Source organism: Pangasianodon hypophthalmus, chromosome 28 (assembly GCF_027358585.1).
Source record: "Pangasianodon hypophthalmus isolate fPanHyp1 chromosome 28, fPanHyp1.pri, whole genome shotgun sequence".
NCBI lineage: Eukaryota > Metazoa > Chordata > Actinopteri > Siluriformes > Pangasiidae > Pangasianodon > Pangasianodon hypophthalmus.
The window spans coordinates 6,221,219-6,249,016 of NC_069737.1; the positions used below are offsets into that span (position 1 = coordinate 6,221,219).

The 27,798-nt window shown below is 39.4% G+C and overlaps 1 protein-coding gene across 1 annotated transcript in view; it reads right to left on the reverse strand.

Annotated features, from left to right (window-relative positions):
* Window positions 1–27,798, reverse strand: part of tmem131l (transmembrane 131 like) — a 42,804-nt gene that overhangs the window by 3,690 nt on the left and 11,316 nt on the right. The window contains exons 4-26 of the mRNA XM_026943050.3: window positions 19,004–19,075; window positions 16,442–16,565; window positions 15,063–15,179; window positions 13,237–13,341; window positions 10,906–10,983; window positions 8,497–8,653; window positions 8,040–8,095; window positions 6,923–7,028; window positions 6,393–6,495; window positions 5,398–5,542; window positions 5,051–5,221; window positions 4,905–4,974; window positions 4,654–4,774; window positions 4,316–4,385; window positions 4,034–4,143; window positions 3,830–3,899; window positions 3,423–3,547; window positions 3,075–3,217; window positions 2,771–2,963; window positions 2,171–2,356; window positions 1,919–2,059; window positions 730–1,252; window positions 381–511 (exon numbers count right to left, since the gene is read on the reverse strand). Coding sequence (XP_026798851.2) covers window positions 381–511; window positions 730–1,252; window positions 1,919–2,059; window positions 2,171–2,356; window positions 2,771–2,963; window positions 3,075–3,217; window positions 3,423–3,547; window positions 3,830–3,899; window positions 4,034–4,143; window positions 4,316–4,385; window positions 4,654–4,774; window positions 4,905–4,974; window positions 5,051–5,221; window positions 5,398–5,542; window positions 6,393–6,495; window positions 6,923–7,028; window positions 8,040–8,095; window positions 8,497–8,653; window positions 10,906–10,983; window positions 13,237–13,341; window positions 15,063–15,179; window positions 16,442–16,565; window positions 19,004–19,075 — 3,117 coding nt within the window. The remainder of the gene's footprint in view (window positions 1–380; window positions 512–729; window positions 1,253–1,918; window positions 2,060–2,170; window positions 2,357–2,770; window positions 2,964–3,074; window positions 3,218–3,422; window positions 3,548–3,829; window positions 3,900–4,033; window positions 4,144–4,315; window positions 4,386–4,653; window positions 4,775–4,904; window positions 4,975–5,050; window positions 5,222–5,397; window positions 5,543–6,392; window positions 6,496–6,922; window positions 7,029–8,039; window positions 8,096–8,496; window positions 8,654–10,905; window positions 10,984–13,236; window positions 13,342–15,062; window positions 15,180–16,441; window positions 16,566–19,003; window positions 19,076–27,798) is intronic.

Consider the following 27,798-nt stretch of genomic DNA (forward strand, 5'->3'; position numbering starts at 1 on the left):
AGCTAGGCGGATAGTTCCAAATGACGTGTATTTGCATAGAAATGACGTGACTTACAGGCTACGGAAATGTTTTAATTAAAAGTGAAATAAACAGAGCAAGATAAGATGGCAGCATATTCCGAGATCAAATCATTTAAGCCTGTGTGTTTGTCAACCAAACAAAATTAATGTTAATGTGTTTTCTTAATTTTAATGAAGCAAAAAAGGCCTTCTATTTGTGCCAAACGTGAGATTCCCTACACAGACGTGCTTCTATAACCCCAAAACTAACGGACGCTGTTCTTTGCTTATCTGTTATGTTCTTATATCAGGATGCTTTACTGGATTAGTGTTTGATTACTGATGACAGCTTTGGGAGTCGTGTGTGTGAATCCACTCACCCTGGTACGGTTTCGACAGGCTTCCTGCGGTTCTTTCCTGAGTTTTTCTTCGTCTTGGTGCTGGAAGTGGACACTGTGAACTCTGAGTCCTTCTCTGCTCTCTTCTTCTGAGAGCTGTCGCTCTCTCTTGGCTAGACACGAGAAGATCGGGAACAGGTGTTAGCCATTAGCCAGTCATGAATGTGCTGAATGTATTAACAGGAATCTTATAACTCCGTTTGGTTTAAACACTTATTAAAGCCGTTATTAAACACTTACAGAGAGAACACACTGAGTGTGTTTTCATGGGCGCTTTATAAGCTTTGCCTTTGGTTTATGAGATACATTAGATAAAGATCTATCTGCATACCTCAGTGTCCAAGTTTTCCCTTTTGTCCTCATCTCTTCTTCGGCTGCACCTGCTCTCCACCTGTACATCCACATGAGCCTGAGGCACGTGATTGGCTGTGATGCTTTCAGGAAATCCAGGAAGCGTTTCCATGGGAAACATATCTCCTGGCATCGTTTTTTCCTCCCTGATCTGTTCTTTCTGTTCCGCGTGGAGTACTGACTCAATTAAAGCATCATCGTTATTGTTGTTATTACAGACATCAGGGTCGGGGTCGGACATCTGTTCCTCTCTCTCTTCATCCATTGGAGGGTTAGGATTAGCATTAGCAGTATTAGCGTTAGCCGCAGTGCTGCTTTTGTATCTGTAAAGGAATGAAACTCGTGTTTGTTTTTTCTGAGGCTGGGAGGAGCCTCCGGAGCTCTTCCTGGAGGAGGTTTGGGAACGTGCCGTCCCGTTGGCTAAAGCCGTGGAGCCCCGCCCTTTCCCTTTATCAGAGGTGTGGCTTGTGTCGGAGTAACTTTTGCAGCTGCCTTTGCCTTTACTGCAGGAGGAAATAAACAAAATAAAGATGTCAAAGATGCCTACAGACTTTAAAACAATTTACAGCGATTTTTTTTAATCACTATTACGTTTTTTAAATGGACAATGCAGAGAGGAAAAAGTACTCTCAGTGTTTAACTGAACACATTCAGAACAAAAAGGACTAAAATGTATTTTTTATTTATTTATTGAAAAATAATGCAGTACATATAATGCAGTAAGTAAAATACTAATTACGTCTATAACTTTTTATTAAAATTTTATAGAACATATAATAATCACATAGAAATGTATACACATAACAATATAGAAAACACATACACAAACACATTCATATTTAAGTATATCGTTAAATATTTGATCAATCTTTTAAAATAATATTTCTAATATTATTTTAATTAACTAAGATAATAATATGTAAGTAAATGTTTTTACAGATTTTCATTTTTAACTCTCTTTTTTGCTGTGGTGTGTTTACTGATACTGGTTTGTTCTTGTTGTACACTGTGTGTGTTGTGTAGGTGTGTGTTGGGAAGAAACAGTGATTATATTACAACGTTGCACAATAACCACATGGTGTGTGAGGAATATTGCGGCGTTTTTAACCACCAGTCATTAGAAGGTGCGAGTATGTGTGTGTGATAAAAAGCAGAGTGCTGAGTGTTACCTGGTGCTGTTGGGAGTGTTATGGCTGCTGGTATCACGGGGGTTCGAGTTATGGTTGCTGCGTGGAGTTGGAGTGGAGAACTCTCTCAGGATGAACTGAGCCTGATGGAAGGCCATGAGACACACTCCGGCCAAAGAGAAGCTAATCACACAACACACAGCAGGAGAGAAACATATTGTTACACACACTTTAACCTGTAAAAAAAGGTGCGTGTCTGTGTGTGTGTGTGTGTGTGTGTGTGTGTCTTCTAACCAGGTGAAGACGAGTGTGATGACCCAGAAGGACTCCTCCCAGCTGGGCCCGGGGACGACCTGAGCGCACAGCGGCAGCATGTGATGTGGCAGAGTGACGTTCAGGGTGAAAGGGAAAGAAGAGCCGCGCTCCGTTATTAACGTCAGATCTCTGATCACCCATGATGACGTGAAGTCTGGCGTGAACCTGGGAAGAGAGAGAGAGTGAACGAGAGAGAGAAGAAACAATATGAGAAAGATCCACAAACCATGAATACACTGGGGCAAATGGGTGTGTCCTTTTTACATATTCTGTAGTCTGTAATCCTGTTTTATTGCTAAGCAGTGAAATAATGATTACATGCTCATCAAATCCTTCTTCATCCTTATACGCTAAGCTTACGTGGCATAACTGGCTAGTTTTTGGAGTAAAGACTTGGAGTATTTATGAATATGACTCACATTAGTCAGCTAGTTAGTACCAGAAGTGAAGACTACAAACATTTCTAAATTAAAAAGATTTCTCTCAGAAATCCTGTCATGTTAGTGATTAGCTCAATAAATTAAGCATATCTCCGCCCTCTTTGACGATGTCACTTTGCAAACTCGTGTGTAAACTTACGCGATGGTGATCTCGGAGGAGGAGTTGTAGTCGACGCGGAAGGAGCGGCACTGCAGCACCTCGAAGCCGAAGCCCTGGCATTTATAGCCGTTAATGTTCATGGACATGACGGTGAGAGGAAGCTCGCCTGCGTTCTCCACTTTAAAACTCTTCTGGATGGCGAACAGAGGCTTGCTGAGGTGACTGCGCAAACCTGAGAGACACATCAGCCACAAGATGGCAGATTCAAACACACTGCACTGCGCCAGGTGCTAATACAGTTAATAAGTGGCCTGATTTCCGTCAGTCTGAGAGGCAGTCTCACCATCTCTGCACTCCATCAGGGTGGACTGAGGAACGTTAAAGCGCAGCGACGCCCCAGGACCAGGCAGTTTCCCCCCCACACGCAGGAGCTCCTTCGCCCCGAATCCTTTCACCAAAACCAGGTCAAAGACCGTCAAGTTATTCCTGAGAAAAGCATAGAGGAGGAGTCACACATGTGCAGTCAGTAAAATAACAAACATATTAAAATAAAATGGAATAAAATGTACCAAAAAAATACCAAAAAAACTACTACTCTAGAATAGACATCACATATCTGAATTATGAATGCTAATATTGCAGCTACGATGACAGAAATGCTGAAATAAAATAAATGTGCTCGAGGACATACCTGATGAGAAGAATGGAGGTGACAGGTTTGTGTTCAGTGGGTGTGTACGCTATGGACACACTCCTCGTCTCCCACGGCTGCAGTACGATCCTCTGCACGCTGCCGCTTCGGTGAACCTCCCGAGTCTGAACACATCCACACCAGCAGACTTCATTTATACTCCAGATTTAGTATACTACTCTTCTTTCCTGGATCACTAGCAATGAGTGTGATGATGCTAAACTGAAGGCTATGCACTTCCCTTACTTATTAACGACATTAGCCACGTAGCGCCAATTCAGCTGAATACAGGGTGGACATTTTGGTCATTAAATTTCTCAACAAATTATTTCTCTTGACAAAAAAGCCTTACATTTGTCCAGTTGATATTTTAACTGTTATACTGCCTGATAGATAAAAAGCGTTACCTTCTGATCGGTCGGCAGCAGAGAAAACTCAGCTGTAGTGATGTTCACTGACAGAGGACTGATGTTAAACCTGCAAAGTATACATTTTTTAAGAACAGAATAAACCTTACGGAAATGTTCTGTCAAATATCACTTCAATTAATTATGCTTTTTAATTAATAAAGAAAAGCGTCTTGAGCAAAACATGCATGTGTGATTACGTACCACTTGGTGAGCAGATCTAACGCTTCAAGGGGAGCTGGATATGAGGAAAGGGTTCGGATCTCCACCGAAACCACAGAACCAGTCGGGTTTTTCAGAGTGAAGTTTTTAATCTGAGGAAACAAATAAAGATTAAAACTATTTAATCAAGTACAAATATAAAGATATGAAAAGTTTAACTTCTTCAGTAACTTCACAGGGAAAACTGATGTCTGATTAAAACTTAGGAAAGAAGGATGAGCCGTGTGTGTGTGTGTGTGTGTGTGTGTGTGTGTGTATATATACCTTGCTCTCGTTGACTGGTGTTGCTCCAAAATCTAAAGTGGTAGCAGGTTCTGTGGGAAGCCTGGGCCATCTATACACACACACACACACCCCCACACACACACACACACCCCCACACACACACACACACACACACACCACAAAAAGAGAAGAAGCGTGTATTATATGATGCAAAAGTCAGATAGAGTACAATGAACTACTGTGTGTATGAGTGATATGTGTGTGTGTGTGTATATACTGCACAACATAATTATGCGTACTCTGTAGCATGTATAAAAATGGCTTTACCTCAGTGTGTGTGTGTATGTGTGTGTGTGTGTGTGTGTGTGTGTGTGTACCTGCAGGAGAGCTCTTTACTACGGTGCCAGCGGCTGCAGAGCGCAGATGCCAAACTGCTGTCTGTCTTCCACAAGGAAGAAAAGGACTCTGGGAGGAGAGACTGCTGCCAATCAAAACGCCCTGTCACACAGACACACACACACAAAGCACTTTTACACTGGCGTCAATTCTACTTATTGATTTACGTGTTCACACTGTGCAATGACTGTCATTATAATTACAGCAGAAACTGATGACCTCCGTAACTCACCGGTTCTGGAGAGGCGGAGAGGACAGAGCTGTTCACACTCACCACCACCTTCAAACACCACCTCCCCCCTCTGAACAGAGAGACAGACAGATTAGTGCTACTATTAATATTAGTATTAATTATAATATATAGAAATAAACCCTGACCTTTGACCCTGTGGAGGAGGCGTGTACACGCAGCTCCAGCGAAAAGCCCAGGCTGGTGCTGATTGTTATCACGGCAACCAGGTTGACAGGCAACGTTTTGTTGAGGAGGTGGAGCTTCAGCAGCTTCCAGCAGCCACTGGCCACGCCCACCGACTTGCTGACGTTTACTAACTACAGAGGAATAAACAAAAGCGTGGGGTTTTATTTTAACACTGAACTTCATTCCAGATTGTAGTTGACCAACAGACGTTTAAGGCGTGCACCATTTAAGACCCATTTAAGATAGCAAGACATGCTTACGATTCACGTAAAAGCAAAGTAAACAAATGTTTAAAATTTGTTGTTACCTTAAAGAGCCGAGGTGAAGGCTGGCTCAGGGAGACGTTGGTGATGGTGAAGCTCAGATGGAGCGGGTTAGTGAGCCACAATTCAACCTGATCCACACTTTTCTGCTTCTGTATGAACTGAAACCAGCCAGCAGAATCACTGAGCCTACAGAGAGAGAGAGAGAGAGAGAGAGAGAGAGAGAGAGAGAGAGAGAGAGAGAGAGAGAGAGAGAGAGACTTCAGCTTTAACAACATACAGGCAGAGCGGTCTAGTATAGTCAAACAGACAGATCAAAACACAGGACAAGCACAGACAGACAGAAAAATCAACAGACAGATTAATCATTCAGACAGACAGACAAACACAGACCAACAGACAGAGACAGAAAGACAGACAGACAAAACAAGAGATAGAAAAACAAATGGACAGACATGCAAGCACACTAGCACTTCACTGACAGACACACAGACAGACAGTTGAACAGGAACAGACAGATGAACGCAGACAGATGGACAGTCAAAGGCAGACAGAAACAGAGATGGACAGAAAGGCAAGCAGACAATCAGACAGGACTATAGGTAAGAGAGACAAACAGACACACAGGCAAAGAGAAAGAGAGAGACAGAAAGACAGACAGAGAGAAACAGACAAAAGGAGAGACACTGACAGACATAGAAGTGAGACAGAAACAGACAGACAGACAAACATACAGACAGACAGTTTAACTGGCAGATGTACAAATAGAGAGATTAATAGATACATACAGACAGACAGGTAAAAGATACATACAGAAAGAAAGATTAATGGACAGACATACAGACAGACAGAGATGCAGGGAGAGAGACAGACAGACAGTTTAATTGACAGATGTACATATACAGATTAATAGATACATACAGAAAGAAAGATCAATGGACAGACATACAGACATGCAGGGAGAGAGGCAGACAGACAGACAGACAGAGACAGACAGACAGACAGGTTTCTCAGACAGTCAGAGAGATGTATGTCTCACCTGTTTGTGTGCTGTAGCCAGGGAAACATGTTCACGCTGATGTTGCCCAACGTCTGCACACTGATCTGACTGGTGCATTTTTTACTTTGAGACGATAAAGATCCTGAAAACACACAAGCAAAAAGTCCAATCAACCAAGTAAACAAAAAAATAAACAATAAGCAAACAATAGCGTCCAGTCATGCTGAGTCACATCCAGCCTGAGCTTTCCCTTCATTCGAGCATGGCAGTGACCTGAACATGCAAAGTGAGGCGCTGAAAATAAACCCCAGGTGACCAGTTATACAGATGATATACGAGTGTGACGACATACAGCGATAATTAAATAAAAAAATAAATAAATATAGCCATCAGTAACACTGTGCTACATAGGTGAAGGTTAAAATATATATGGCATTTAGAAATGTGCCTAAAATGAGACAGTCACTACCTCTGGGAGAAGGCTCCGTATTTAGAAAGCGTGTTTAGACAATGTTTGTGTTCCCATGATAAAATTTCACATTAAATGACCACATATGTGAAGAACTCACGTCTGCAGGACAGCGTGGCCACCCGAGTGAGGTTACTGGCGGAAGCTTTCAGTGGCGTGTGGCTGATCTCTACAGAGATGTCTGTCCTTGACAAGATCTGGATTTCCTGTAAAGATAAAAACACATCCCTTTTTATCTTCTGTTGTTTTAATCATTTCCTTTAAAATTGTTCACTACTGTCACTTTCCTGTTTGCCTCTTGTTTTCCAATCCCTGCTTCCTGTCTCAATTCAGATACTACAGTAACACTTACACTTAGTGTCTACTATCTCAGGGCTTCCTAAAATATTTAGCATATTTAGTGTTAAAAACGGCGTTATTGGTAAGAAAATTTCGAAGTCGAACAACGCAGTTGACAAAAAGCACAATGCGCTTGGTCATATAATGTAGCTCACTCACTCTCGCACACACACCTTGAGATGAAGATTGTCGTCAGTATACTTTTCGCACAGTTTTTGTTCAAAGCAATTTATTTTTTTTATAATGTTCTAATATTAAACATTATTTTCATTCAATATAAGTTGTGAGTAAGAGTTACAAACATCAAATTTATGGTAAAGGAATACTGGCCACAAATATCAGTTATCAGTGTTCTTGATTATTAATAATCAGTATCAGTATCAGCCCTGAAGAAGAAGAAGAAGAAAAAAAACAAAAAACTCGATCGACCCCTAATGAGAAATGATGTGAAATAATTTACACATAAAAACCAAACCAAAACAGTTATCAAACCTAATTAAAATATCTTTGAACTAAACTACACTGATTTCTTTGAAATAAATAATAGTTAACATTCATCATGTTATGAAACAAACTAAAACACAATAGAATAAAATTTTAAATTTAAAAAAGGGGCCAATCCTAATGAAGACTTTGCATTAACATGCTAAGAATAAATGTCCTTTATTCTTTAAATGCCTAATTATTTCTCTGAACTTTACTGTACATGTTCTACTATTTAACTAACAAACACTTACTGGGGACCAGCTAGATTTTACTAATGTAACAGCTAAAGATATTCAGCTATAAGTAAATGGTGATATAATTATAACAGATATAATTAACCTACTTGACTTTGCCATTTTACTGAACCATGTCCTCTTTATTTGTGCAGTTACCTTGACAAAGAGCTGTTTGACCCCTGAGTTCAGCATGTACACTCCTATTTTTGGATCTGAGGGAAAAAATGAGCAAAACCAACATTTACTCTCTAACAACATGTAACCTAAGACACAAATAACAACACAACGTGCCACATGAGGGCAGCACCGGGCCAGGCGATTTCTGAGAAAGGTGACTGGATCAGTGAAGGCCTATAAACCACCTCATTCTTTAAGTGATCTAATTTGTAAGAACAACACTGAATAGGACTAACACACAAGTTAGTTTTGATTTTGAAAATCTACATCAGATCACACTGCATTTTGGGTAAGCTGTACTACTGAAAGCTAAAGTGATGTAGTGATACTGTAAAGTATCAGCCCTTACAAAGGCCAACAGTTCTGAATAAAGGAGAAATAGAAAGAGGAAATGGTCTAGCGCATGTTAAAGGTGTGAGACTGTGATGGTACGTACAAGCGACGCCCCCTGGTGGAGGCAGGACAAGCAGCACCATGATGTTCTCCAGCACGTAGGGCTTCAGTTTATCCAGGTGAGCTGGCCTCTCACCTCTCTCGGACAGACTGATCTGGAGAGAGAGACGTCCTTCATCCTCCGCTCCAAAACACGAGCCCTGAGCAAAAGAGGAAAATTAGAAGGAGAGAAATTGATGATAAGAAAGGAACAGATATATTTTTTTAAAAAAAGACACAAAATAGAGGGAGAAAGACTGGAAAAAAACAACAAGAAAGACAGAAAGAGATTGTATGTCTGTGAGAAATGCCATTTCTATTACAAGTGCATTCAACGAAAGAGTTCTTTAACAAATCAAAAACAAATGAGGTGGGTTTTTTTTGGAGAAAATGCAGCTCCAAGTTTCCACTCGGGCGAGTCACACAAGTTCATAAAAGAACATGTGTTTCGAGGAATTTAAAAACCCTGTGTTTGCTGAGTGCTCCTCATGTAAAGCTCTCCCTTTAAGAGGGAGCATAATTTTAAGTACATTTAGTAAAAACCTAACAGAAGCAATGGCAGCACTACTGAAATAATAAGACTATAAGCTTGAACTGTATATAACGTGAGAATGTGTGGAACAGGGTGAAGATCCAAAATGGGCGCCGAAAGATTAACACCAAGCAGAGACATTTATACATTATCTCTACACTGCATCAGTGTACTGAGGATAAAGCACTGTAAATGATTAACAGTTAGTGGTGATAGACACACACGCACGCACTCACACGCACAGACTGAGATATTCTCCATCAAAAACACAACAAAAAAGACTACTGTTCTCTAACACACACCCACATTGTCCACCAAAGACCAACAGTCAAGCATCAACATTCTACATTAATAAACACAGATGTTCTCCAGCAAACACCAACATTCACCAAGAAAAATCAACATTTTCCATCAAAAGACCAACATTCACCAGGAAACACCAATATTGTCCATTGTTAAACACCTACATTCACCTTCAAGCATGAACGCACACCATCAAAGCCCAATATTCTCCATCGAACACCAACATTCTCCATCAAAAACCAACACACTCCATTATTACACTAGGAATCACCATCAAATGCCATTCTCCATCAAACACCAACGCTCTCCATCAAACACCAACGCTCTCCATCAAACACCAACGCTCTCCAAACACCAACACTCTCCATCAAACACCAACACACTCCATTATTAGACTAGGAATCACCATCAAATGCCATTCTCCATCAAACACCAACGCTCTCCATCAAACACCAACGCTCTCCATCAAACACTAACGCTCTCCATCAAACACCAACGCTCTCCATCAAACACCAACACTCTCCATTATTAAACACCACGCTCTCCATCAAACACCAACATTCTCCATTATTAAAGACTCGCAATCACCCTCAAACGTCAATAATCTCCATCAAACACCAACACTCTCTATCGAACATCAACGCTCTCTATCGAACACCACCAATAATCATCAAACACCACCATTCTCCATGAAACACCAACATTCTCTATTGTCAAGCACCATGATTAATCAAACACCAACATTCTTCATTATTAAAAACAAACACTCTCTGACAAACCAACAACCTCTGTCAAACCCCAACACACTCCATTATTAAACACCAACACAACGCCATTCTCCATCAAACACCAACGCTCTCCATCAAACACCAACACTCTCCATTATTAAACACCAACATCCTCCATCAAACCCCAACACTCTCCATTATTAAACGCCAACACAACGCCATTCTCCATCAAACACCAACGCTCTCCATCAAACACCAACACTCTCCATTATTAAACACCAACATCCTCCATCAAACCCCAACACTCACCATTATTAAACACCGACACAACGCCATTCTCCATCAAACACCAACGCTCTCCATCAAACACCAACACTCTCCATTATTAAACACCAACACAACGCCATTCTCCATCAAACACCAACGCTCTCCATCAAACACCAACACTCTCCATTATTAAACACCAACATCCTCCATCAAACCCCAACACTCACCATTATTAAACACCGACACAACGCCATTCTCCATCAAACACCAACGCTCTCCATCAAACACCAACACTCTCCATTATTAAACACCAACACAACGCCATTCTCCATCAAACACCAACGCTCTCCATCAAACACCAATACTCTCCATTATTAAACACCAACACAACGCCATTCTCCATCAAACATCAACACTCTCCATCAAACACCAACACTCTCCATTATTAAACACCAACACAACGCCATTCTCCATCAAACATCAACACTCTCCATTATTAAACACCAACACTCTAAATCAAACAGTGATGTGAGTGACGTCTGTGATGTGTGTGTGTGTGTGTGTGTGTGAGTGAGTGAAGTACCTGTGGGTGAGCATAGAGTGCTTTGGGAAGACTGCAGTCCAACAGCAGTCCCAGTATGGTAATATTTAAAGCATTTTCCTGTCAAGAAAAAATGATAATAAACCAACATCGTCAGCAGATGCCACGATTTCGGAGTAACACTGTGTATGTTTTATTCCTTTAACAATCAGCGACAGAAAGAAGGAAAGAAAGAATACGGCACATGGTCCAAGCTTTTATGCCTTACTGCGATCCAAAAATAACAGAACAAAAGCAAAAAATTTACATGTTTTTGTGAGGGGAAGCTGCACCAAAATACAAGACAAAAAAAGAAAGTACATCATCGCTGAGCTGTGCACGGGGAATTCCCCAGCGTACACCATATCTTCACCTGCTGCTGGTTTTTGGTTATTATGGAACAATGTGCAGATTTAATCCAGATAACTTTAAAAACAAATGACTTCTCAGCTGAATATTGAGCATTCTGAATAAGGGACTGAGAACTGCATAAACAGCCCGCACATTGAACCATAAATCAGAGATTTGTCAGTTAATTAAATCTAATTTGTGAGTTTACATAAAATTATAGATAATGCATGTCATATATCTGTGTTCACTGACTGGTGCATTAAATCATGATCCCACACACACACACACACACACACACACACACACACACATAAGGGATAATTCATGGCTAGATGTGCATTGCTCCATTTTAAAATATCCATCTTGTGTGTCAGTCTATTGTCTAATTGTACCTATATTTAACAATTAGCGATTAAAAAAATTAACGCTCATAAGTGACCCAACACCAGTCTTAACTCAATTAATTAATTAAGGAGAAAAGTTTAAATACACAATTTTTACATTATATCAGCTGCTTCCAGTCTAAAATTGGTATTAAAAAAAAATAAAATAAAGTATGCAGTGAAAAGATATCACGATATCCATAAATATTTTCCTGAAAAACATACTGTGGCATCACGATATCGATATTATATCTTCATATGACTGAGCAAAATAACTGAGAATTATTAACATTTTAGCTGTTATCATGGAGCTGGATATTAAATATGTGCCAGTACTAACCATTTAGCACTGCAAAATGATACTTTAGCAAGTTAAAATACATTAAATATACGGAAACTTACCTATTACTTTTCCTGACATTACCATAAAACAGTTATAAGATTATGAATCCTATTTCTAAACATTTTTACCATTTTTTTATAAAAATATAATTTTGCTTATTTCTAGAAAGCTTAAAATGGCTGAAAGAAATTGGTTTAATAATTCTTTATGTAAGACATTTCAAGATATTTATTAATTTTTTTTTTTTCTATTAATTTATATTTTATTATTTACAGTTTTGCAATGTATCAAGATTTACAATATCGTGTGCTGTTTTATCACCAGCTCTGGCCATGTTTTTCAAGCTTTCATGACACTATCGTCAAGTGAACAGAATTAAAGGATAATTGTAATATTTATCCAGAATAAGGACATTTAGAACATAGCTGACTTGATCTTAGAAGCACAAATGTCGCCTAGTTAGGCACCCTGCTCCCGACTGGAAGACAGGGAACATTTCCGGTGTGGAACATCGAAGTACAGCCGACATCACATTATTTTACACGGTAGCCTATCTAAAGCTAATTTTATCAACGCTGCATTCTTCATTCTGTTTACATCATGTGCAAGTGAAATACAGCAGCATGCTAAGGGTGGCTAATAAACAAATACTAGCATGCAAAACAAGAGGCAAATAGAAAGCCACAACAACAGCTCTGTGTGTGTGTGTTTGTGTGTGTGTGTGTGTGTGCGCGCAGTCAGATATCTAGTTCACACTGAGGGAGACAGTAACTGACATTTTGAAACTGCATCGAGCTTCCTGTGGTGCAGGGAAACATGCAGCCCGGCATCACGCCAACGTTTACTTTTAAAAATTGAGCTGAGAGTATGGGCGGAGTGTGCGTGTGTGTGTGTGTGTGTGTGTGTGTGTGTGTGTGTGTGTGTGGAAGAGGAAACAGAACAGTGATGGTGACTTTCTGATAGAGCGTTTACAGGTCTAGTGCACGTTACGCATAAGTGCAAGTGTGTGTGTGGGTGTACATGTATTCAGCCCTTTGTGAGGACCCCAGTAAATACAGCTTTTATTTAAAAGTGGCTAAAACAGGCCTTTCGGTTACCGAGGTCAAGGCGAGGTTTTGGTTTAGGTGTACACATAGCATTAATTAGTCACAAAATCATTTAACCAATGCAATGTCCTCACAAAGATAGAAAATCCTGTGTGTGTGTGTGTGTGTAGCTGGTGCTGACCATGAGGTGGCAGATTTGCATGAACCCTACCTGAGTTTGTGTGAGTTTAATGCTTTGTATATGTGGAAATATGAGAACGCTGTCTTTCCTCGGCACGTCCTTTACCGAGTCAGCGCTCACACCAACGCCGAAAACCTGACCCACAGAGAGACACACACACACACACACACACACACACACACACACACACAGAGAGAGAAAACCATCAGAAGACCGTTCACATACTGTCATATTACCATACAATTTTATTCATACACAGTATTAGCTGATAGAGGTGATCCGATAAACCAGAATGATGATGGAGTGTGAAATTATAATAAGTTGAAGATGACAATGAAAACATGCACGCTATTTAATAAAATATGACCTTACAGGCAATGAGTGATCCTGTTAAAGCATTTGGTACATGTAAAAATAAATAATTTACAGTATGAAAAATAAATTATTATGTGGAGTAAAATATTTTAATATCTATTATTAATACTTAGGAAACTACTTAAACATGTCACAGAAACATCTCTACTACTTCATTTAAATACTATAAAACACTATTAAATTAGAAAAGTAAAAAATGGGTATGAACTGAGGAATGTTTAAGACTTTATTTTATAGGAAAAAAATCTACATGTAACTGGAAAGATGTGATCTGGATCACAGTTTGTCGCACACAGAGTATATCTGTGTTACTGTTGATACTAATATATCAATAATGTAAGAGTCACGTGACAGTCTGAGAGTGAACCAAGTGAAACGACCAACAAGTCCTAAAACACAAAGATTTTGCGATCTGATCGATGACTCGTTCAACTATTTATTTCCTTATTGAATTAACAATAGTGAGAAAAAATAAAACTAAAAAAATAAAACTAATAAAACTAAATGTTTAACTCAAGTTGATTAAATTATATATAAATGCATATATATTATATATATATATATATATATATATATATATATATATATATATATATATATATATATATATATATATACACATATACACACACATATATATGCGTTAAAAAACTTTTGACTGGAGATGTAACTGCTAGTTAACTAGCTTGATATTGTCGCAGGTCTTACAAAGTCTTGATCTGCGTCATCATTTTCTCCGTTTTATTTATTTTCAGGCAGCCAAACCTGTACAGTGTGTCTAAAAAATCAAGAAAGAATTAAACTAAAAAATAAAGAAAGAGTAAAACTACATATACTCTGTATTTATTATTTACAACATATGCACCTACACATTCATTTTCAGCCGCTGTGTCGTGTTTTCATGGATTTTGCTAAACACTTTCAGCGCGACGTGTCTCCTCAACTTACTCCCACTGGGTCCTGACTTTTTGGACAATAATGTGTCTAATGTTACCATAACAAGCACAACTGTATTAATCATTTACATTTGCTAAGTTCGCTTCTAAAAGTGCTAAAAGTTTCCAGGTACTACATGATCATCCTCTAACAATTTGTATATCAGACGTGATTGGTCCAAAGTTGTGGAGACTATTTTGTGACATCACAAACTCAGCTAGGTTTAAAACGTGAGCTGAAGTCGTACAGTGAATGCTCACCTGAGCACATCATAACAAACACCCGATGATTTTTTAATTTTACGTAAAGGACTAGCTATAACCTGAACTACGTTATTGGATTACAAAAATCGAGTAGACCGTTTTCACAGCTGTTTATCGTTTTGTTTATCATTTAAAAATTTTTAACGCTAATTTTTTTAAAAAAATTTTTGCTCAAGACTCATAACATGAACAAAAAGTACCTTCGATTTTTAATGTCCTTATCTTCAGCAACATAGGACAGTGTTTACAGTATCGCTGATTCAGATGTGATGCTGAGCTTACCTGGTACGTTATCACCCCGTGGGTTGATGTGTTAATAAATAACGAATTTGCTACATTGCCCTCCTCTCTTGGGAGGAAAATGAGTTTAAAAGATGTCTTCCCTCTGGGTGGGATCACCTGATAGGAAAAAACAAATCCATTAATTATTCAGGAAAAATATCTACAGTATTTTACAGACTATCTGACTTAAAGAAACGTTACCACGTGTGGATGAACCTAACTGTCTATTTCTTTGTTTTAACGGTGGCCGTACTACTCCGAAAAATGACTTCCTGGTAAGGATGGATCTCAAGATTGTAGCGAAAATCAATTCCACGGTAACATTAACGGGACAAAAACTAAACTGTAGGAGGTGCTTAGGCTCAGGATTAGAGGGAGTATCGATTTTTAAGGGGGGAAAATAAAAACGCCGGCTACTTTAAAGCATCTTCAGGGCGTCTTACAGTCTGAGCGATGTGGCCGTTAACTCATAATTGTAGATAATATAATTCTGATTAGATTGTCACTGAGCATATTCTTGATGCCTTCCTGCTCATGAAACTGATGAGGTTTTGCTCAGTTCCGCTCTGAGGTTTCAGTCTGGCACGTCTGCCACAAAGCCATTGGTTTAACCAGTGATATGAAAAAAAAAAAAAAAAAAAACCAACAGTGATCATTAATTTAGTCTCGATAACTATTAGGTGATAATAATCAGGAAAAATATCGTAAGTTACATTTTTCATGCTCATATATCACATTATACTTAACATATCAGACAAAAAGGAAAAAAAAGGAAAATGGATGAAACAGCAGCAGGAGAAGTGACTCAGTACGTCTAATAGTTTCGGTTCATTTCTACGGACAGCGCCTGACCATAAGCCCCACCTCCAACTACATTTCAATGGTTGGATCATTTAAACAACCAGGCTTACTCTGATTGGCTGATTGGAAGAGTGTCTGCACTGAACGATCTGATCTGATCTGCCTTTAATCTGGATTTTAACTTTAAAATAGCTGATGTTTATGAATTACTGACATAAAAAAGTGGGCGGGGTTAAATGTTCACTATGGAAGAGATGTTCTCAGGTTCAGTCCATGAAAGAGAGAGAAAGAAAGCACAGAACAACCGAGAAAGAGAAAGACGGAGAGATAGACAGACAGGAGGAGAGAAAAAGGGAGAGAGACAGAAAGAGACAGAGAGAGAAAAAGAGTAAGCACTGAGAGACATAGAAAAAGAAAAAGAGAGACAAAAACAAACGAAGAGAGAGAGACAAAGAGAGAGACACACACAGAGACAGAAAGAGAGACAGAGAGAGAGAGAGACAGGGAGAGGGACTGAAAGAGAGAGAGACAGAGAGAGAGAGAGAGAGAGAGACAGACAGAAAGCCACACCCACTCACCCGTCTGTGGAAGGCAGGCATATGAAAGTGTGAGCTGGACGTGAAGACGGACTGCAGTGTGACCGGCAGCTCCGCACTCGGATTATGAATATAGATGGTCTCAGCTCGTGGAACACCTACAGGCCTACACACACACACACACACACACACACACACACACACACACACACACACACACACACACAAACACAGTGTTAAGTTTTCCTTTATTTATTTGAAGAACAAGACACAAATTAGTGTTGTTTCTGAACTTGACACAATTTGACATGATGGTGGTGCAATGCAGGTTCCCTGAAGTAGCTAACAAGTTAGAGAAGCCTGCAGCCTTATGTTTCGCACCCAAGACAGTGTAGGTGGCTCATTTGTACATAAAGATTAAAGACAGAAATCAAATTGGTGCTATATTATTATCATTATTATTATAATCATCATTATTATTATTATTAATATTATTATTATTACTACACACTATCAGGCCACACCCATGGCTTCTCACAATCTTGTAAACAAAAGCACAAGCACACAGAATATTAAATAATATATTTAAAGTGTCTTTAAAAATACATATACATACACACATACATACATACACACACATTTTTTTTAACCTATATGGCAGAAAATTGGTTTTTGGTTTTAACCACAAAGCATGTCTGCACTTACCAACTACACCTGAGGTAGAACTTTGTGTATTTTTTGATGGAAGGCTACATGAATTTCTCCCTTTTGTAATTTCTGTGAAAAGTGACCATTCGATTGCACACTGCGCTTATCTAAAAGCTGTGCTGTAGAGATGAAAGGATGTGGCATGACCCAGAGAGATGATCAGAAACGTGAAGGTCCTATAATAACCTGTGTGGTTTAACTTTCAGTCAGTATAATGGGTGTATATGGGCAAAGGGTGGCATCAGAGCTAAAGAGAGACGCGTGAAGGCTAAAAAACGCACAGTGCTTCAAACCAGTGATGTTCCTGACAGTTTTGTCTTGTTGCTTTTGTCACTGTGCCTTTACTTCATCCATATAAATAAGACTAGATGGTTATGTGCTAGCTAGCCAAATCGTTAGCCTCAGTCACTAGGTAGTTTATGCTCATAATGTCCGGTTGCCTAGCAACAGTGTTTTCAGTGTGACTTTAACCATTTTAGCGGTGTTGTGTGTTCAGCTCAAATCGAAAAAACAGGAATTCACAAGGTCACCATTGTTGCAGCATTATCCGTGTGTGTGTGTGTGTGTGTGTGTGTGTGTGTGTGTGTGTGGATAGTAAACAGGAAGAAACACATGGCTGCTGGAACAAAAGGGATGATGAAATTTAGCAAGGGGATGGTATAAAGCTGTGCTTGTTTTCTCTCATCTCTCTCCCTCTCTCTCTCAGCTGATGGAAACACTAAACTAGCGATTGCTCAGTTACGACTTAATATACACCAGTCACGAGCTAGTGCCTTATAACTCTGCCATCCTGTGTGTGTGTGTTTGTGTGTGAGTGCACATGCGTGACAACACACGATTCATTGCTGATGTCGTCATCAGCAGCCCCCAAATCACCCAGCTTTCTCCACTTTCACACTGAAACGAATCGTGACGTAAAAAAAATAATAATAAAAAATAACACTGCCGCAGTAGCATGTGGGCTACGTTCCAAATCCAACAAATCGGCTCTATTCTGATCCTTTTAGGGCTCAAAGGGGAAGTCATGGTCCTCACTCAGTTGTGGGAAAATATTCGACATATCTGGCCAACTTTATCAAGATGACCTTATTACGATCAGGACGAGGTTGCAATTTTAAAACAAACAAGAAATTTTTTTTTTTAAAAAAAACAAAAAGAAACAGACAAACCCATGTTCTAACAGAGCAAACTCTTTGGCCTGTTGTCAAGGGTGCCATAATTTATTATCTCAGCGGAAAATACTGAAAATGTCAAGTGTTAAAATACAACAAATCCCAGAAAGTCATGAATCTCTGTGCTTGTATCACAAATGGCATTTCTTGGGCGTGTAATGCTCTCTGCATGTTCTACAAGGTCATTATGTTACACCCTATGTAGAAAGCAGATTTAGTGAACAAAACCCGTTTGGGATTACACCTAACCTGAACACAGTGGATTAAAACAAGTGGATCACGCCTAGAATTACCCCATACGGGGAAATATAAACTCCACCATAAACATCTCATTGTATCTAGGTGGCAATGGACATGCCTCAGACCAAGCACTTTATCACACAGATCACATAAACACCATCATCAGGCCACTGTGGACGTGTCCCAAACCACATTGTCCAGATGCTAATGGGTACTCTATCCCACAAGGCTACGTTGCTTGGACACTATCGCGGTGCATTGTGGGATTTTATAAGTACTCCACTGGGATTTCAGGCACAAATTGAAAATTGCAGATTCCCATAAGAAGAGTGCACCATGCAGTGGACAGGGTGTGGCACATGTCTGTACTGTACAATATGCATCTGAAAATAAAGCCTCTGTCTGTGTGTGTGTGTGTGTGTGTGTGTGTGTGTGAGAAGTTGTTTAAATTTAGAATGACACCATAAAAATGCCAGTCACTTACTGAGTGCCAAAGTCCAGCGTGGACGGTTGGAAGCGGACGGGTCTCTCGGTGTCCCGCACGTAAAACGAGGAACTGAAACAAAGAAGAGAAAAACCATACTAATATTAATAACACTAACCTAGAACAGAAAACACATACACTGTAGTTAGATAGCACTATTGTTACACTGAAGCTTTAACATTCACGCAGGTGAGACCAGGGGGTCTCAAACTTTTTTTGCAGCCAGGGACCCCTTTAACTGTAAAATAAATTTACTTCATGAATAAACTTTATTTAATTTAACTTTATTTAAATGTATCTGTACTGTCTATTTCTACCAATTGAATGCATTAGGTCTGAGTTGACTTTGGTGCTTGGGCCCCTAAATAAACAACATTCAGTGTAAGTTGTGATTTTCACCACTGTGACCAAAAATTAATTAATTAATTAATTAACCCCACTTTGAGAATCACTGGCTTAGACTCTACTGTATTGTTGTGTACGTTGCTTTCTCACAGCACAATACGCGTTAGTGCGTTAGATAAGATTAGTCTCATCCCCCCTAAGATTAGGTCTCTAATGATTAGGTGGGTTCTACATTTAAAAGATTTCTTTTCTCCTTTTCTCTCACTCCCAGCCATGTTCACAAAGCTACTACAGCGTAGGTAAAATGACTGACAGGAAGTGTATCCAAACAGAAACGAGCATTCCGGCCTGGAAGTCAGTTTTCCAAACGGGTTTTCTCAGTCACTTAATAAACTTCTGCTAAGGCCAGGGCTTAATCCATTGTCTTTGTATCATGTTCAACATATCTTCCAGGTTATTTGTGAGGTACGGTTTTAAAAAAAAAAATAAATTATTGCACCTTTAACTGCATGTTATATGCTGGGCACAAAAATATTTGTTTCTCACTGGTTAGAAACTGGCAATGCTTTTAATTTAGATCCTAATTTTTCTTTCTTTTTTTTTTTTTTTTTTTTTAAATCGCAGCTCAATGGTAATGGTAAGTTGGCATAACAAAGAATAAATTTAAGGAATTTCTAATATACGATTGTAATATATTGGCCTCAGTGAATCTATGTCCGTAATGTTAGCTTTTGGTAGTTAGCTATGGTTATTTAAATTATTAAGAAATTTTTTGTAACTGGATAACTGGGTAACTGGATGAATACCCTTGGGGCAAATGTATACACATGTGCACTGACTTATTTAAATGTACTTTATATACTAAAAGTGCAGTGAGTGTGAAAAGCAGCTGACTGCTTCCAGACTGATTGTATTTATCTTTCAACCCCAGACTCATGCTGGACTCTAGCCTCGAACAAAAGCCTTTTCTTTCACTGACCCCCGCTCAGATAAGACCAGACTTTATCACTTGGTGAAATTTCTTGACACACACACACTGAGCTCACGGCCACAAGCACATGCCGTCATGTTTCTGGCAAAATAACAAAATCAAATGACAAAACACAGACGTGATAAATGCCTACATAAGCAGTAGCAGCTTCTGGTTAAAGCAGCACAGGCAACAGCCAGGGGCAGCAATGGCACGCTGTGTGCTTTATCAGAGTTCCTGAAATTGCGCTGTGTATCTGTGAGCCAGTTGTCCTGCCCTGTTATACAACTCTGCTTATCGGTTGCCGCCTCTGGCTCCACCCCAGAAAGCACGTTTTGACACTACACACTGCACGAGTGTAAGGCATCAAAGCTGTCAAAAACACAGCACTGCTGCAGGCATTTAAATACAACAGCCCTGTCTCTTAAACACACTCCCGCCAATGACAAGAGACAGGAAGCTGTTGATTTATAGAGTTTATTTATTCATGGGCTTATTTTACTCCATTTTGTTATAACAAAATATTTCCATTGTTGTATCTTAGATAGTGGACAGTTCACTTTTGCTTCCAAATTTCCCTACCTTGGTCACAGTGTAACCAATCACTCCACAGTTCCCACCCTCGGTGTCAGTGTAACCAAACACACCACAGTTCCCGCCCTCAATATCAGTGTAACCAAACACACCACAGTGCCCGCCCTCAATATCAGTGTAACCAAACACACCACAGTGCCCGCCCTCAATATCAGTGTAACCAAACACTCCACAGTTCCCGCCCTCAATATCAGTGTAACCAAACACTCCACAGTTCCCGCCCTCAATATCAGTGTAACCAAACACACCACAGTTCCCGCCCTCAATATCAGTGTAACCAAACACGCCACAGTTCCCGCCCTCAATATCAGTGTAACCAAACACGCCACAGTTCCCGCCCTCGGTGTCAGTGTAACCAATCACTCCACAGTTCCCGCCCTCAATATCAGTGTAACCAAACACACCACAGTTCCCGCCCTCAGTGTCAGTGTAACCAATCACTCCACAGTTCCCACCCTCGGTGTCAGTGTAACCAATCACTCCACAGTTCCCATCCTCGGTGTCAGTGTAACCAATCACTCCACAGTTCCCACCCTCGGTGTCAGTGTAACCAATCACTCCACAGTTCCCGCCCTCGGTGTCAGTGTAACCAATCACTCCACAGTTCCCATCCTCGGTGTCAGTGTAACCAATCACTCCACAGTTCCCACCCTCGGTGTCAGTGTAACCAATCACTCCACAGTTCCCGCCTTAAATGTCAGTGTAACCAATCGAACTACAGTTTCTGGCTCTAATACTATAGCAGCCAATGAGACCACAGCTGGGCTAACCAACTGGGCTGCAGTTCCTCCCCCTAATGCCACTGTAACCAATCAGACTACAGTTCCTCCCCTAACGACATGGTAACCAAACAGGCAGGGAGTTCCCACCCTCAACTGCACTAATTAATCAGTCGATGTAACCAATTAGACCAGAGTTCCTGCCCCGAATGACACTGTAGCAGTTCTAACTCAACAATTCGGGCTGTATATGCCACATCTACTGCTTCTGTAACCAATCACATCGCAGTTCCAATCTCCAGTGTCACTGTAACAAACTGTATAACTCATTATAGCTCCATTCCTGAAAGGACTTTTTTTGTACTTTAACTGATGTAAATGTAATTGATTAGGTTACAAAACTTAAAAATAAGTGTGTTCTGATGATCAGTCTTAATTCCACTTGACTCGATTGCTAGTGGGGGCAAGTAAAATGTCACCAAGGATAGTAAATAGGTCAGAGTTACCACCACTGTACATAACGGCGGGCATCAAAGTCGAACAGGAAGTCACCCGATAAGAGGAAGTGAATGTGGAGACGCATCATTTTTTTTTTATCAGTTTATTAACAGCATTATATTGAAGTTAACAAAAATGGACATGACCATCAGCTGCTGCACAGTTTCTCAGTCACAATCACACACACCCCCTATAATTGCACAAGTTATATGCCATTTCAGAGCATTCAGTACGCTACTATGCTTTTGGACTATTTAATGCAGTGTGCAGTTTGGGGATTATTTAGTATACAAGTGCGCACAACTATTTAATATGGCTGTGTGAAATTGCAGACTCATAATAATAACTTCTAGATCATTTAGTATGATGAGTCCCGCTATGACTGGGAATATATATATATATATATATATATATATATATATATATATATATATACACACATACACACACACACACACATATATATGCACTTTATATTGTACATATATTATTATACATTCATATACACACGCAGGTGTGTGTGTGCGCGTGTGTGTATAGCAGGCGTAAATGCAAAAATATGCCTAGAGTGAAAGAACACCTACAAACACCTACATATACATACATATACACACACACAACTACACTCGAAGTATGTAGGTACACACTTTACACAACATGAGTGTGTCGACATCTGAGTTAGATTTTTTTTTTTTATCTGCTTCATTTACAACAGAACAATTCGTTAAGCATTTGGGCCAAAAGTTGTTTGTTTATACGCGCGCGTGTGTGCGTGTGCGTGTGCGTGTGTGTGTGTGTGTGTGTGTGCGCACACAGTGGTGGAAAACGATCAGGCCTGGTTGACAGACGGCTCACACAGCTGCTCCCTTGCTGCTGATTACACTGCCAACAGTTAGATATGTGTTTTCCTGTCTTCAAAACACAACAGTCATCAGTTTTTTAACATTTCTCTGTGCATTTCCTCCTTTTGTACATCAACACCGACGAACACTCGCACCAGAACACAGTGATCGATCGACACAACAAACCCATTCATTATCACGTATTACGTTTTACATCATGCAACTTCATTAACTACATTTCATATCAAAAGGCTTGAAATCCTTGACTCAGTACAACATGCACTACTGGATTATTTAATACTCCAAGGCTATGCAGTATGCTAGTATCAATTTTTAGACTATTTAGTATGGTATAGTGCAGTATTAAACTATTTAGTATGCACCTTTGGAGTATAGATTATGTTAGGATGTTGTTTTGGACTATTTAGTAGTGTTAGGCTATGTAGTTTGCCAGCACACACACACTATTCAGAATGGAAGGGTACAGTTTTAGACTATTCAGCATGCAATTCAATACTAATTAGTATGCATTTTTGGACAATTTTGTTAGGATGTAGTTTTGGACTGTTTAATAATGCTGGGCTAGGCAGTATGCCAGTATAAACCTTTAGATTAGTTACTATGCACTTTTATACTATTTCGGTAGCACACATGTATGTTAGGGTGTTGTTTTGGGCTAAGTTGTTAGGCTACGTAGTATGCTAGTATGCACTTTTGGACTTCTGATTACATTATACAGTTTTAGACTATGTGGTAGGCACTTTTAGATTATTTACTACGCACTTTTAGTGGGCCAGCACATACTACTGAACTACTGATTATGTTAGGATGTTTTGGACTATTTCCTAGTGCTGAGATGAGCGATGTGGTATTCTAGTATGAACGTTTATACTATTTAGTATAACAGTATATACTAGTATAATTAGCATAACAGTATAAATGCATTTTTAGACTATATAGTATAGTAGCATGCACTTATGCTAGTATATACTTTTGGACTGTTGATTACTTAAGATGATACAGTGCAGTGTTAGGCTATGAAATATGCTAGTATACACTTTTAGACTATTTAGTATGACAAAGTGGAGTTTTAGTATGCACTTCTGCATTATTTATTATGAAAGTGTAAAACTTTGGACTACTTAACATGACTTTTGTACTATTTACTAGAGAATTGTGCCTTTCTGAATGATTTTCTATGTTATTATGTACTCTCGGGTTATTTAATAAGCTGATATGTAGCGGTGTCTACTGGACTATGCAAACACACGTAAACGCTGTAAAGTGAGGTGTTTAACATTCATTTAAATTTTTTTAATCGCTTACAGTACTACTGAAGGCAATTTACAGCCTACAGACAGTGCAGACATGTTAGTTGATGGTGTCAGAGTCAGTGACTGGAGCGCTTGATTCCAAGCCAGAGGTAGCCAACTATGTCTCTGAAAACAAGCTGCGACATGAAACGCTGACAAAACTGATTGGAATACAGCACAGCGCAGGACAAAGCTGTCATATAACTCTACAAGTTTAACTGCTAGTACCACAGGCCATTACCGCACATTAAACACAACATGACAAGCAAAAATGAAGACACTAGCCAGACTGGAAGAACATCTTTTACCTCAGTGAGGCACACAGGACAGAAAGGGGCTAACAGCCGAAATGTCAACAGCTCACTATCTTTTTGTTTGATGAGGGACGCAAACATTTTGCAGGAAAAATGTTTGTTGACAGTGATATTACCCTGTTGAAATGATTATCGCTCAGATCGCAGGAAGCAGCACGTCCTTAGCGGTTAAGGTTTTATGCTAGTGACCAGAACCACACTTTCTCGAAGTTCAGTGTCAACAATATTGAAATTGTAAATGTTTGAAACTGTTTGTAGGAGTGTGTGGGTTTTCCTCCGTGCATGGTGAGTGTATAGTGTGCGTTTGTGAGTGTTAACGTATTAAAGTCTCTGCTCCAACATGTCTGAAAAGAACTGAAATAGCTTGAGGGCAGAAACCAAGCTGCATGAAGCATAACAGAGATGAATATCACGAGAGAAGGAAAAGTATAACTAAATAAATAAATAACGAAGCACAGGATACAAGCACTCTAGGTTCTTATCTAATTATCATTAACTGATTATAACTGAAGAAAGATCCAGAGACTCACTCCAGTACAGTGAGGAAAGAGGGGGGGGGAAAAAAAGTGTAAACTCATCCGTTCCCAAGACTTTGTCTTCAGTGGAAAGCTTCCCCAGAGCAATGTTTACATGTTTTCTCGTAGCTAATTAACAATTTTGTTTAGGCCTAGATTACGCAAATGGCGAGCGGCACCACCATAAATTATTTCTTCGTGGAGAGAGCATTAATGTAGCAGCCATTTTAATTTCCCATCATTTTTGTACTGCATCAGCGCCCCCTACTAGTGCGGTATAGTTTAGTTTTTGTCCTGTTAGTGTTGCTACAACTCAACATCGTACTGTTTTGTCAATCATGATCCTTGTCATTCGTGTGTAATCTGTCCGTCCATCCTCACCAAGAATTTGATACACAGCGATGCTCGACTAATTTTGAGAAACTTTTGATGGTCTGTGATAATGCTAGTCTTCCCAGCACATGTTAGCAAGTAACGTTCCTGTAACCGCTAAAGTAGCATGTTGACCGTAAATACACTAATAAATACGCCAAGACGATGTGGCTGTGCACTGGGGAAGTTGTGGGTAAACAGTAAGTGTGTGTGCATATGTGTGTGTGTGTGTGTGTTGCTGCTATTTGCAGGCTTGGCACTAAACAGAGAGGCATGAGAGAACATAGCTGAGCAGGAGGTGTGAAACTTTGCACCAGCACATGTTAACACACTAACCAGCTCTATCCATTTAAAATGACAGAAATAACACACAAACACACCCACCTACACACACACTCACATCGCATATACCCAAATTCCTCAAAACGGGTTTCGCCATGTAGTGCTACACACACACACACACACACTCTTAGCTGACACTTCTGCCAATGTGCTAAAACTGCTAAGCCCTTTCGCATTACAAGAAACAAGAAAATTAACAAAGTACTAGCTAATGAAGGCTAACACTTTTACACATTTTAAATGTCCACAAAAAGGACCCGTGCGATGGAAAACTAAAAGAGGTCAACAAGAAGATATTGTGATGTATTATATAACAGATTACTGACTACAGCTATTAATGCTGCGGTGAGAAGTGCACACAATGTTCCCCTGAGAAATCATCAGAATGTCTTCCACTTCCTGTGTGTGACATCAGTTCCTGTAGACCAAAGGCTAACCTGAGGATGAGAGCAACACGCATAACGAAACCCCCTGTTACGGTAAACGCATGGGTTACAGGAAGTGCTCAGACAGAATTCATTTTGAAACAGTGGAACAATATGCTATTATTTTACAATATCTTTTATGAAACTGAGTATAGTGCTGTCCGTGTAGTTACGAGGAACACAGACAGCCTGTGGGTTACATAACAAAATACATACAGACACACCACACACACACATCTTTGCAGGCAATATGCAAAGTGCTATGTGAAAATTCAAAGGTCAGCAGCAATCAGGTGTCATTAAGACAAGAACAGCTAACCACATGTCCTCATTTTCACTAAATAGAAATCAACAAAAAACTTTCTCTCAACAGCATTTCTGATTACGCGCCTACATTACTGATGGAAGAAGTAATTACATAAAAAAAATTTCTTTTCATAATTTGGGGTGACCTCAATCACAGATATAGCTTCAATGTAGCTACGTCCTTTGTGGTTACAGCAATCTTTTAAAAAGACTATTTATCACGCTGTCTGAAATGTTAACAATAAAATCTCGACTGAATTCTATAACAGACTGTGTTATATGTTATGTGACACTATAATGTGTCCTACACGTCAGTTTACAATGAAGATACAAAGAAAATTGCTTTGTTCTGCGTAGTTTACATCATCAACCAGTTTACATCATCAACCGGCTCGCATACACAGAAACATTGTTAAAAGAAAAAAAAGTGAGCTTGAGGTATAATAAGGATATTTTGTAGTTATCCTGTGAGTTTTGTGTAATCCTAAGCCGCCCTCCTATTGGTGCGCTCACACTGATATTTTAATAAAAAAAATTTAGAACTCTGCCAGAACTCTGTCGTCGACTGGTCAAATTGGCAGCAAGTTGGCCGGCGGTTAGCATGTCAGGTTATGCGTTCTAAGACCACCAATCAAAGAATTCTTTTATGATGTAAAATTTTTCTCTGCTACAGCAAAAACGGGCTGACAATTCATTCACGCTGACGAGAAACAAAGCAACAGGCAATAGTTCAATTTATGTCACGATTCCAGTGATGGAACTGGAACTATGGAAATTAGGTATGACCTGATAAATCAAAAAACCTCCACTTTTACAATTTGCTTTTAGCCCAAAATTCAACCACAAAAATACCAACCAAGAAAATCTTAGCAAGAACAGAGAAAAGACAAAATTTTACCAGAAAAAACTCAAATGTACATCATTGGACAAGATGGCTAATTGATTTTAAGCTGTTTGTCAAGCAACAGTTTGAAAAAAAAAAAAAAAAAAGTCCGATGTGATCCTACTTAATAATCAATAAGCAGCTCCTCCATTTTTTTCTCACCTTCTTGCTTTCTACTGGCTCACAAGATGGAATCAAATTTTAACTAGATAATGTCAACATGAAGCGAAAGTAACCGCTAAGAAAAGCGAACGCACATCTTTCACATTAAGTGTCCTTTCCCCTTCAGTGAGTTAGTTTTTCCCCTGTGTGAATTTTAGTCACATTTGGTCTAAAAACTTCTTTAGCTGAAAAAGC